At 32.7% G+C, this 13,590-nt stretch overlaps 1 protein-coding gene across 1 annotated transcript; it reads left to right on the top strand.

Moving 5' to 3' along the window:
• The first annotated feature begins 2,584 nt into the window (after window positions 1-2,584).
• Window positions 2,585-6,329, top strand: LOC131601862 (vacuolar protein sorting-associated protein 24 homolog 1-like). The gene is made up of 6 exons (XM_058873766.1): window positions 2,585-2,961; window positions 3,073-3,149; window positions 3,297-3,399; window positions 5,347-5,468; window positions 5,550-5,744; window positions 5,827-6,329. The coding sequence occupies exons 1-6, from the start codon at window positions 2,850-2,852 to the stop codon at window positions 5,905-5,907; spliced, it is 690 nt and encodes a 229-aa protein (XP_058729749.1). The 5' UTR covers window positions 2,585-2,849; the 3' UTR covers window positions 5,908-6,329.
• Window positions 6,330-13,590: the final 7,261 nt, after the last annotated feature.

Genomic DNA, 13,590 nt, shown 5'->3' with positions numbered 1-13,590 from the left:
TAGAAACCAAGATGCAATATATATATATATATATATATATATATATATATATATATATATATATATATATATATGTATCTATATATATATATATATATATGTATATATATATATATATATATATATATATATATATATATATATATATATATATATGTATATATTAATTTTGATTTTAAAATAGCTGAATATAAAATCAAAATTAATTAGACTATTCTTAAAAGGATTTTTTATATTTATTTAAGTAAATAAAATTAATAGGATTATTGATATTCATTTAAAATAGTTGCAAATATAATTAAAATATATTTTCACAATCATATATTTTCATCTTCTAGGACTAATCAACTAGTCATTACAATAAACAAAAAAATAATCAAATTTTTAATATCTTTATCAATACCAAAATAATATACAATAATAATCTATTTTATTTCAAGTTTAAAAATAATTAGAGTTAAATAGATGTTTTTTAAATTGAAATCAACTATAAAAATAATTTGTAGTAAAATTTGGTAGTTAATCTATTATTTTCTTATAGTGTGAAGAAGGGGGGAATATATGAATCAAAACTTTAATTAATACTGATATTTGTAGGTAAGAAAAAATTGAATTGTAACAATTTTCAAAAAAAATATCAAATTTAGGGAGGTTTAAAACCCCCGCAATCTAACATTTTTTTAAAGTGTTGACTTTTAGTGACGTGGCGTAACACGTGACTTGCCACGTCTGCTTCCGTTAGAGCAAATAGACGGCAAGGACTAAAAATAGAGACGGAAAAATTTAAAAGGACCATTCTTTGAAGGAAAATTTTATAGGGACTAAAACTGAATTTTGACTTATTTATAGGGACCAAAAACATATTTAACCCTTTAAAATATTAAAATTAAACTGAGGATATTATAGTGATTATAATAATTTTTAAAATATTAAAGTTGAGATTCCCTCCCCTCCCCTCCAAATCCCTCCGATTTGGAGGAACGCAAAAAGTGTGTTTTGGAGGGGTTTTGCTCCCCTCCCCTTCCCTCCCCTCCCCTCATAAAATTTGAACCAAACACATTTAATTAAAAATATTCCCTCCCCTCCCCTCCCCTCCCCTCCCCTCCATCTACCCCAAACCAAACACACATAGTTATCGTCTTTCTTAACCTTTGATACTATAAATTTTAATCTAATTATTATAAATGATTTCTTACTAATAGACCTAATTCATACTAAAAATAGTTGACACTTTGCGTAATAAATAAATTTAAATTAAAATAAAATCTTTTTCTTATTATTTTCTAAAAACTCACATAACTAATAAAAAAATATGAATTTCTTAAAAAAAACTTATAAATAAAACATACTTTTAAAAAAAATGTGAATTTATAATAAAATATTATTTACTCTCAATTTTAAATAATCTTAACAATTTTAAGGACATCATAAAGTTACTGATCAAAATATTGTATATTAATGAAAATATTAAATTACGGATCAAAATATTAAATATTAACAAGAACATGAAGTTAGTGATTAAAATATTGAATAACAAAGGAAACGTGAATTTACTAATTGAAATATTGAACATTAACGAGAACATGACGTTATTGATCAAACTATTGAATATTAAGGGTAACATGAAGTTACGAATCAAAATATTGAATATTAACGAGAACACGAAATTACTAGTCAACATATTGAATATTAACGAAAAAATAAAGTTACTTATTAAAATATTGAATATTAACGGGAACATGAAATTATTGATCAAACTATTAAATATTAACGGGAACATAAAATTACTAATTAAAATATTGAATATTAACAGGGACATGAAATTGATCAAACTATTGAATATTAACAAAAACATAAAATTACTGATCAAAATATTGAATAATAATAGAACAATTTTACTATTGATTTAAATAATTTTGACAATAATTCCAAAATAAACTAATAGTTATATAATATATATAGTTATATAATATATATATATATATATATATATATATATATATAATATTATTGATTCAAATATTTTTATATATCGAAAAAAATTATAGGCACCGATTTATCATCTTTTTTTAAAAAAAAATCATTTTATTTTTATTATATTTTTGGAACAAATGCGTGTAACGTATTAGTACCAATGTGAATGCACGGTTATCCCACTAGTTTCCTTAGTACATCATTGCGGGCTTTTTAATTGGCTGAAAATCATTAATAAATATTATGCTTTATTTGTTTAAAAATAAATAAAAAATAATATATATATATATATATATATATACATATATATATATATATATATATATATATATATATATATATATATATATAATTTAATTAAATTAGACTGATTGTGTTTTGTTAAAAAATCCGAACGGTTAATTTGTTAAAATTATTTGGTTTTTATTTTATTTTTTATTAAAATAATGTATTTAAATAGGGTTATAATGCATTGATGATATACATTTGTTTAGAGAATGGATATACTAATTAATCTTATATATTTGAATACCATGGAATCAACAAATCAAATCCGTATTCATGTAAATTACTAATGGATAATTAAATAGCCGGTACAATTTTTTTTTCTTCCCTATTCACACTATTTGGAATACGCGTGGAACTCAAGGTGAAAAAGAAGAAAGTTATCGAACGCGGGTGTGTTCTTCTTCGTAAGGTTTTACTTTTAAGCACGCATATCCCCAAAATCGAATAATCCTTCATATTGCTTCACTACGATCCAATCTTCATATAATCTATTTACAATCTATATTTTTTGCGGTAACTTTCAATTTTTCCGATCCCCAATTTTGTTTGTATATATATACTTCGGGTTCTGGGATCAGTGTGAAAAAATGGAGAAGGTGATGAACATTTTGAAACCCAAGGCAAATCCTCAACAAATATTGAGAGATTGGCAACGCAGGCTTCGCCAAGAGTGTCGAAACATTGAACGTCAAATTCGCGGTAATCCTCTATTTATGTGTTTAAACCCTAATTGATTCTAATTGATTTCGTCTTCTAATTGTTTATGTTCGTGACTATGTTTGATTTTTGTGATTGCGTGGTTCAATTTAGATATTCAGAGAGAAGAAAAAGCTGTGCAGAAGGCTATTAAAGAAGCTGCCAAGAGGAATGACATTGGCTCTGCAAAGGTTGTTTTTATTTTTGAGATCTGTAATGATGATCCGTTAGGAAGCATGGTTTTTCTTTTGAGATGTCAATGTTTTGAAAGCATGAAGTAAAAGTTGGTATTTTGGAAGAAAAGTAAGTTTTTATTATGATATTTTCTTAATTTGCAGGCACTTGCTACAGAACTTGTGAGATCAAGGAAAACAGTGAACCGTCTTCATGAAAATAAAGCGCAATTGAATTCGATATCAATGCACCTTGGTGAAAGTGTTGGTAGGTTTTGCCATGTTTTATTTCTCTTAATTTGTTCACTATGTCTGAGTCAGTTGTGTTTCATACTAGTTGTATGATAAATGATGCTTAGTGGAAGTTTTTTAGTTTTAAGTTGAATAAGTAGATTTGTCAACGTCGTTGAATTTTATGATCAAATGTTTTGTAATGGGGAAGGCTCGGTTGAGACTCTATCTATAGTTTTTTGAGGTAGGGGAAAGAGCTGACCGATGTCTATATGACATGCAAGGGCTTAAGGGAGAGCTGATTTTATTTCTTCATGTGAGGCCTTTTGGGTGTTGTGGATTGGGTCATCAGAATCTTTTATGTGTTTATATATTACTTTATAAGTGCTTATGCAAGTGTTTGGACTTGATATGAAAGTAGCTTGTATTGGCTCATAAGCTATTTACAGCTAGTTTCTACAGAAAGTAGCTTATCAAGTAGGGTTTGGAAGGTATATTCTAGAAAGGGTTAGGTGGGAACTTCTAGTATTAAGTGAGCATTACTGTATTACAGTGACACGGCAGTAAGAGGTTAAGACTTAACCGTTTCCTGAATATATGGAGTTGAGTGTGGATCGAGGGATTGATTTTGAGAATTGAGAAATTAGTTATGAGTAGGAAGCTTTACCTTCCTATACGAGCCTAGTTTTGTGGCGGATTTGGGTCATTGTTCGTCTATGTAATTCCTTCATTATTCATCAATTATACTGTCTCTTGATTATTTCTGTTTTGTACATTTTGTCTCTGATTTGTTTTCTGGTTTGTAACATGTTCTTTGGTTTCTGAGCAGTACTTTAATTTCTAAGTACACACAAGCACAGCCTTTAGGAATTTTTTAGTACGTAGGCATAATTGTTTTGTTTTAGATGGTTTTTAGTTTTTTTTTTTATTAGAGAAGATAAAGAGGTTCTGCTAATGTGATCTGATTTGATATTTTTGGATTGTTTAAATTGAAGTAAGAAAGCAAATTCAACAATTTTTTTAAAGATAATAAGTCAGCAAAGGGGCAGGAAAGTTGTAGCCAAATGACAAACCTATGTTGTCAATAGCACCGTGATCAGGCATATAGTGTTTTCGCTGGGCAGCTGAGGTCTGCTGCAACTCAATTTCAGTGCTACTCGCTGCCAGCAGTAGCAATGAAAGCGCCTACTAATTGCCAAAAAGTTGTGGCAGAGAAGGCATTTCGCAACCGCACCTGTGTATGGGTTTGCCATGCCTTGTGTTTTTTAAACAGTTCGCAAAACCTTGCTTTCCCCCTTATATGTTTCCTTTAAGATTATTAAGGGTTTATTTGGTAATTTTGCAATATTATGTTAATCACTACCACTCTTCCCACTCATTCATGCCAAAATACACAACCTTTGCTCTTCCACTCTGTTTCATGTGAGAAGATGAACCATTGGGCTGCCGCCGCACAACCAGGCGCCTTCCCTCTATGTTTCTGGAGACGGTGACAGCTTTTCTGCCAACGGCAATTTCATCTGCGGCGTCCTATGGGTTTGTTTTGCTTCCGTTCTTCTGGTTTCCTTTCATCTATTCTTTCCTCTTCTCTCCGCGAAATACTCAATATTGACACCACCTTCTAGTTTAATTTTTAACTAAGTACAAGTTAAGTTTTTTTCTTCTGCCGAATTTTAGTTAGTAGTTTTTTTAATTATTTAGAAGTTTAGTTATATTTGGTTTTGATTTGTTTTCTTTGACCAAGTGTTTTGTGATTATTACTATCAGGGATAAATTAATAAAGTTAAATATAATTATTGCATGATTACCACTTTAATTTTGTGTACTTTTTCTGTTTCCGCTATAGCAGTAATGGGGCTTAGTGTTACACAGCTATTTGAGATCAAAAAAAGAGCAAAAAATTTAACATTAGGGTAGAAGAAGTGGTCACTAGAATTTAGAACTATGTTTAACTGGAAATTCATGATTTGGGTTGCTTTTGTAGCGATTTCTCGTACTGTGGGACATCTATCCAAGAGTGCTGAGGTTATGAAGCTTGTCAATAACCTCATGAAGGCTCCTGAAATGGCTGTGGCTATGCAAGAATTCAGCAAAGAAATGACAAAGGTATGCCTGAAATACTTCTTCCCTCTCTATTATTATAGAAGATAATTTCATGGTAGTTATTAGTAATGTCTTATGTTTCAGGCAGGAGTCATTGAGGAGATAGTAAACGATGCTGTTGACTCGGCATTAGATTCTGAGGACATAGAAGATGAGATAGAAGAAGAAGTTGACAAAGTCTTAACCGAACTAGCTGGTGAGACGGCTGCACAACTTCCCGAAGCTGTGAGGAAACAAAAGGTGAAGCAACCTGCTCAAAGTGTTGGAGCTGCAGAAGAGGTTTGTGCAATTCGGTTTACGGGTAACAATGCTCTTTTTCGTGTCTGATTACACTAATTATGGAATACATTATTATTTGTAGGAAGAGGCTATTGCCGAAGGTGTTGATGACGAGGAGGAAATGGAAGAAATTAGGGCCAGACTGGCTAAAGTCAGGTCATAAACGAGTTTATACTCTCTAGTTTTGCAATGCAGCTTCTGCATTGTACCTCGATATATATATATTTTAAAAGAGATGTTGACATCTTTGTATCTCATTTGTATTGGAAAATATGACTAAAATCACAAATGGTTACATAGTTCATATGTAAATTACACGAAATCCTAGAGAGGATCAAACAATCGAAGTTTCGAGTTTATATTATTGAGGATAATATTACTAACTTTATCAATGGTTGAGGATTTGTTTTACTTAAATTCAGGATTGGTGGTAGAGATTACAATCCAGCTCCTTGAGTCTCAAGTGTTTGAAATGGTTTATTTTATGAAAGTAGCTTTTGACATGTTTAGAAGATGTATTAAGTTTATTTTTGTAAACATTTCAAAACAGCTTACAAAAATTAATCCATGCATAAGTTTGCATTATGTTAATTGTACTTATACTGTTTGAGAGTTGGGTTTTTGAGGAGAATAGAAGACTTGTTTACGAAAGATTAAAATATTACAAAATAGCTATTTTGTCATTTTTACATAAGTAAAATTAAAAATATATATCAATAATTTTTTAAGCCTTGTAGCCTACGCCATTTAAGTTTGGGTCAAAAGCAAAACCACATATACATGCATAAGAAATTCTAATTAAGCATATCATTCTGGTTACTTATTAATTCAATTTATAGTCAACGTCTGTAATGTTTTTGACATGAGGACATACATAATATCTATGTTAATTACTATGGTACTCAAGTGCCTTATATTGATTTACGCTCCCTATCATCATAAATTATATTACTTGCTGGTATAAAATATAATCCAGGAATGGAGACTCGAGTACATAATTCAGAAAACTAGAATGCGTGAATTAAAAACGGAATAAAAACTAGATAAAAACTCAAGACTACCTATGAGTATTTATATCAAAGACTAAACATGAAAAATATCTCTTTGGTTCAATTGCAATTACAATCAGATTAGAAAAATCAAAAGTCTCAAAACAGGTGGAATTAGGCTAGAAAAGAAAACAAATCGGAAGAAAGCGTGCCTGCTTGTTACGGCCCGTAATAGCCATTATGGTTGGCCGTAACATGCCTAAGGATTTGGGATTGGGCGCCTCTTTTAATAGGGTTGAAGGGCCATGCTCGTTACGGCCCGTAATAGTCATTTAGGGTGGCAGTAACATGCCCCTGGATTTTCTACGGGGAATTTTGAATCTTTACCTTTTCTCGCATTTTGTCCACTTTTCGCCCTTCCTTACTTGAAATACGTGTTATGACATGAAAATAAGGGAAATGTAATACCAAAGCATAAAACATGGTAAAATGAAAGGAAAACGGGTAAAGCGATGAAATAACCAAGTACAACTACTAATAAAGAAGATGCAAAGACCACTTATCAAGCATGCTAAGTCTTATGCCATCCAGCCACCTATTAGTGTTCCCTCTTGAATCTTTGGTATTTTAAGTGTTCGAAATAAAGATAATGTTACTCGTGATGGTGTGATTAATGCTCCCTAAAATATGTTGTCCTTGAGTTACAAGTTGTTTGTAGGGAAATAAATTGTTGACGTTGTAATGCACATTATTATTCCTATTCATGAAACTATTTTGGTTTTTGATTAAGAAATGATGGATATTGTTCCTCTTTCAAGGCCTATGAGAAGTCATATTCTCAAGGCATTTATTCATGAGGGGGAGGTCTTTCAAGAGATCATGGTCACGACTTTTGCAAAAAATGTGTGAAGTTATTACAAAAATGTGGACTCTCAAATCTACTAGAGCTTCTTCATCTCAACCTTATGTCCTTGGTTTTACCACTGTGTTACGTGTGCTTAGATTTGTTGTATTTCGTAATCATTGATGTTGCTGCTAATAAAATTTTGGTGTTCTATTGTGATATATGATATGATCTGGAAGATTATGTGTAAGGATGTGTGTAACTTCTTGCTTGTTGGCTGGATTTGCTGGTTTATTGGTTTCTATGAGGATATTATGTTACGGTTTGGTTTGGTTATTTCTCAATTGTTTGTTTCATGGTTGTTTTATGTCCTATTTTTCTTGTTTGGGGCAAATAGGGGGAGAAAAAGGCACACTTGTCTTATAGGATATTGTCTAAATCCTCGCTTGTGTGCTATCTATGGCGTGTTCTTGAAAGAGTTTTTAATCCATGCTTTGCCTAAAAAATATCCAAAGGGGGAGTTTGTTATTTTAGTTGATTGATTAATTTTTGCAGCTAACTTGTTAATCAAGATGTAATGAATTAGTGTGAGACATCTTGTCTCTAGCGCACGCTGCTCTATTTGTTAGAACATATTTTAAGCTTTTTTTCCATATTTTTTCTTCCTTTTTTCAGTTCATTCAGTGGTTTGATCAAGTTTTTCGTTTTTCATAAAAGTATTTTAATCCAAATTAGGCTGAAAAATATTTGATTAAATCTTATATCTATTTGTAGAAGATTTTATTTGGATATGGTTTAAACTATAGATTTGAATTTGCATTTCTTAAAGATCTCCAGCTTTTATTAAAGATTATTAATGCATTTCTCAATTAGAAACTATTTTTTGAACTTCAAATGAATAGAAAATTTCCTAATTCTTTTTTTGGAAATTGTTTATTTTCATACGGATATGATCCCAATTTATTCTAAAGGTTGTTCTAAAGATATATTTCTAGTGTGTTTTTGTTATGTCACTTTAAGTGGAAAACATCATGTTAAGCAATATATCAGACATTATGTGAGACATCTTGTCTCGGACTGTATGCTTTTCGCAAGGTTCATTGAAGTATATCTCTTGCTTTTGAGATTTGTTTCTTTTTCTGTCCAATCAAAAATATGATTAATTTAACGTGTTGTGGTTTTGAAAAGATTTATCCTAAATGTGTTTATAGCAAGATTTCATTTGGTATTCTGATTTGTTCAAGATTTGATCAATCAAGATTTGCAATCAACATTATTGAAGATTGATCTCATGCGCTTTTTGGAGGTTTGAACACTTTTAACTCCAAAACCTATTGTGTTTTCTAGTTGGACCGCTGGTACTATTTAAGGAGCCAATCTCCTTTGTGAGACAAATACCTTAAGAGGAAATATCTACTATATATGAGAGTTTTGCTGAGTCTTTGTATTTGTATTTTATACATTATATTCTTGCGCAACAAGTATAAGTCGGAAGAATAAAGCTTTGAGTTGTATTAGAGTGTTATCTTTTACCTTTGTAACTGAATAAACACATTGGAGAGTGTTCGAGTGAGAGTGAGAGGAATTTCAGATTCAGCGGGAATCGTGATCAAAATTTCACGGGTAGTATTAGGAAAGTGGCACTAAACACGGTGAGTTTGAATAAGACCAATTGCACATCTAACTATTAGGAGTGAATTTCTTTTAAGGGGGAGATTGGATCGAAGTTTACGGATAATATTAGCAAAAAATGCATTGAACTAGGTGAGTTCAAATTAGATCAATATATACTTCTGACTATTAAAAGTGAATTTCCTTTTATTTGGTTAATACCCTCCAAATGTAGGTGATTTTAAACCGAATTAGATTTCCAATTCCTGTTTTATTCATATTCTTCCTTTATTCTGTGTGTTACACATTCAACTTATCATACACATTGTTCCAACATTGCGGATGACATCTTGTCGTTAGTAGAACAAAATTACACCCTTGAATTTAGTGTTTGAAGGGAGAATTGAGCTGTGAAATCTTAAGGTGAGACAATTGAATATAAGTATCAGTAGTATCAACCTAAAAAAATCTCATCAACATTACTTAGGTCAGCCACCTCTTGTTTTGTTTATGTGTTTTCCTCAACCAAAAGGAGCAAAACCTACTAGGAGCACACTTGTGGCCAGAGATAAATTTTTTCACATTTATAACAAAGATTGTGTGCACATCTCATTTGTATTTGAGATTGTGAGAGGTTCTTATAACTAGTTTAGGTGGTTGGGGTGTGGATGGGGGCCTAGGGGTATGTGTTGGATATCGGGAATTTGAGCTTTGAGGATGATGAATATGGTTCTTTTGGGAGGCAGGGAATTTGAACCCTTTTGATTCCATTGAAATAATTTTTCTTGATGATTAGGATAAGCTGAAGGATTAGATCTCAACTCTAAAGCTTTTGTAAATGAAAACCAATATAACAACATGTGATTATAGTGTGAAGGATAGAAAAACACTTAGAAAGGGGGGGGGGGGGGTTTGAATAAGTGTAGTCTAAAAACTTGAACGATAAAAACAATATGCACAGTTATTTTTATCCTGGTTCGTTGTTAACTAAACTACTCCAGTCCACCCCCACGGAGTGATTTACCTCACCTGAGGATTTAATCCACTAATCGCAACAGATTACAATGGTTTTCCACTTAGTCCGCGACTAAGTCTTCTAGAGTATCCTGATCACAACCTGATCACTCCAGGAACAAATGCTTAGACACAAGCTAAGACTTTCTTAGAGTATCCTGACCACCACGTGATCACTCTAATTACAACTGCTTAGACACAAGCTAAGACTTCCTAGAGTATCCTGATCAACACTTGATCACTCTAGTTACTTACAAATTAATGTAATCAATTCTAAGAGTATTACAAATGCTTCTGAAAAGCTATAATCACAACAGTGATATTTCTCTTAACGTTTAAGCTTAATCTCACTAATATATTACAACAGCAATGTAGTGAGCTTTGATGAAGATGAAGTTTCCGAGCTTTGAATTTGAACAGCGTTTCAGCAAGTTAATTGTTAGCAAATCGTCAACCTTGCTTCACATCAGAACTTCATATTTATAGGCGTTTGAGAAGATGACCGTTGGGCGCATTTAATGCTTTGCGTATTCCGTACAGCTTTGCATTTAATGTTTCACGCTTTTGTCAACTACCTCGAGCCTTGTTCACGCTGTGTCTACTGACGTTGCCTTTAATAGCTTCCAACGTTCCATTTGTCAGTCAGCGTAGCCTGGCACTTGTACTTTCTTCTGATCAGATGCTTGTGAATAAAATATTTGAATATCATCAGAGTCAAACAGCTTGGTGCATAGCATCTTCTTGTCTTCTGACCTTGAAGTGCTTCTGAGCGTGATACCATGAGAACTTCAGTGCTTCTGCTTCTGATCTCAAGTTCTTCTAATGCTTTCATAGACCCATGTTCTGATTCTGCCTTGACCATCTTCTGATGTCTTGCCAGACCATGTTCTGATGTTGCATGCTGAACCTTCTGAGACAAAGCTTCTGAGCGCTAATTTGTGCATACTCTTTTTATATATTTCCTGAAAGGGAAATTGCAATGTATTAGAGTACCACATTATCTTACACAAAATTCATATCCTTGTTATCATCAAAACTAAGAATATTGATCAGAACAAATCTTGTTCTAACAATCTCCCCCTTTTTGATGATGACAAAAACATATATAAATGATATGAATTTGCGATCAGAAAGAGCAGACGGCTAAAGACAAATTACACAGCTATAGCATAAGCATGTGAATATGTCTCCCTCTGAGATTAACAATCTCCCCCTGAGATGAATAATCTCCCCCTGAAATAAATACTCGAAGAACTTTAATAATAAAAGACTTCCCTGATTATTTCGGTAGAGACGATCACATAAGCTTCTGTCTTCTGATAATTCATAGTTTCTGACTTCTGCTTCCATTGGACAGCTTCAGAACTTGAATTTCTTTAGATCCCTAGAATACTCACAGCTTCTGATTCCTGCTTCCATTTAGGACAGCTTCAGAACTTGAATTTCTTTAATCTTCAGAACATTCACAGCTTCTGATTTCTGCTTCCATTTAGGACAGCTTCAGAACTTGAATTTCTTTGATCTTCAGAACATTCACAGCTTCTGATTCATGCTTCCATTTAGGATAGCTTCAGAACTTGAGTTTTCTGGATCTTTAGAACATTCACAGCTTCTGATTTCTGCTTCCCTCGGATAGCTTCAGAGCTTTGAATTTCTTCTTACATCACTTCATGCTAGATTGTATCAGAACATTGTTGAATGTACCAGAGCATCATCAGAGCATCTCTACATCCTGAAATGTTACAGAACAAAACTAAACGACAAAAGTCAGCATGAATGAGTTAGAACATAAAATGTGTATCAGAATACAAAATATGTATCAGAGCCATATAAGCCATATAGAATATATCAGATCCAATAGACAATGTATCAGAGCAAATAGACAATGATTTGGATCATATTCTATTATCAGAATTTCTGATCATTCTTCCTTCTTGCTTCTGATTCTGAAGCTTCCTAGCACTCAGCTTGCTTCAAGAATCCAAGAGCTTGATTCATTTTGTTGCTTCTTATGTTGATCTTGAATCTTTGATTCCTGCAACAACAAAACTTAAAAACATAGTGAAGGATAGAAAAACACTTAGAAAGGGGGGGATTGAATAAGTGTGACTTTAAAACTTGGACGATAAAAATAAATTGCACAATTATTTTTATCCTGGTTCGCTGTTAACGAAGCTACTCCAGTCCACCCCCGCAGAGATGATTTACCTCAACCTGAGGATTTAATCCACTAATCGCACGGATTACAATGGTTTTCCACTTAGTCCGCAACTAAGTCTTCCAGAGTCTTCTGATCACACACTGATCACTCCAGGAACAACTGCTTAGATACCCTCTAAGACTTTTTCTAGAGTCTACTGATCAACACGATCACTCTAGGCTTAGTTCACTCCTAAGACTTCTCTAGAGTATTCTGATCAACACGATCACTCTAGTTCCTTACAACTTAATGTAATTCTAAGAGTATTACAAATGCTTCTTAAAAGCGATAATCACAACCGTGATATTTCTCTTAATCGTTTAAGCTTAATCTCACTAAAATATTACAACAGCAATGTAGTGAGCTTTGATGAAGATGAAGATTCTGAGTTTAGATTTGAACAGAGTTTCAGCAAGTTTGATATAAGTTGTTTTGGTGCAGAATCGTTAACCTTGCTTCTCATCAGAACTTCATATTTATAGGCGTTGAGAAGATGACCGTTGAGTGCATTTAATGCTTTGCGTGTTCCGTACAGCATTGCATTTAATGTTATACGCTTTTGTCAACTACCTCGAGCCTTGTTCACGCTGTGTCTACTGACGTTGCCTTTAGTAGCTTTAACGTTCCTTTTGTCAGTCAGCGTAGTCTGCCACGTGTACTTCCTTCTGATCTGATGTTTGTGAATATAACGTTTGAATATCATCAGAGTCAAACAGCTTGGTGCATAGCATCTTCTGATCTTCTGACCTTGAAGTGCTTCTGAGCGTGATACCATCTTCTGATGCTTCAGTGCTTCTGATCTCATGTTCTTCTGATGCTTCCATAGACCCATGTTCTGATTCTGCTTCGACCATCTTCTGATGTCTTGCCAGACCATGTTCTGATGTTGCATGCTGAACCATTTGAGACACAACTTCTGAGCGCTGAATTATGCGTACTCTTTATATATTTCCTGAAAGGGAAATTGCATTGGATTAGAGTACCATATTATCTTAAGCAAAATTCATATTATTGTTATCATCAAAACTAAGATAATTGATAAGAACAAATCTTGTTCTAACAATCTCCCCCTTTTTGATGATGACAAAAACATATATAAATGATATGAATTTGCGATCAGAAAGAGTAGACGGCAAAAGACAAATTACACAGCTATAGCATAAGCATATGAATATGTCTCCCCCTGAG

This window comes from Vicia villosa, linkage group LG5, assembly GCF_029867415.1.
Source record: "Vicia villosa cultivar HV-30 ecotype Madison, WI linkage group LG5, Vvil1.0, whole genome shotgun sequence".
In the NCBI taxonomy this organism is placed as follows: domain Eukaryota; kingdom Viridiplantae; phylum Streptophyta; class Magnoliopsida; order Fabales; family Fabaceae; genus Vicia; species Vicia villosa.
Note: the sequence above shows the minus strand (reverse complement) of the source record. Positions and strands in the feature narration are given on the sequence as shown.

Bases quoted from the DNA above. Each gene is read 5' to 3' on its own strand.
- LOC131601862 (XM_058873766.1), top strand. From the start codon at position 2,850: ATGGAGAAGGTGATGAACATTTTGAAACCCAAGGCAAATCCTCAACAA. The intron at 2,962-3,072 runs GTAATCCTCTAT...GGTTCAATTTAG, and splicing joins CATTGAACGTCAAATTCGCG to ATATTCAGAGAGAAGAAAAA. The intron at 5,745-5,826 runs GTTTGTGCAATT...TATTATTTGTAG, and splicing joins GTGTTGGAGCTGCAGAAGAG to GAAGAGGCTATTGCCGAAGG.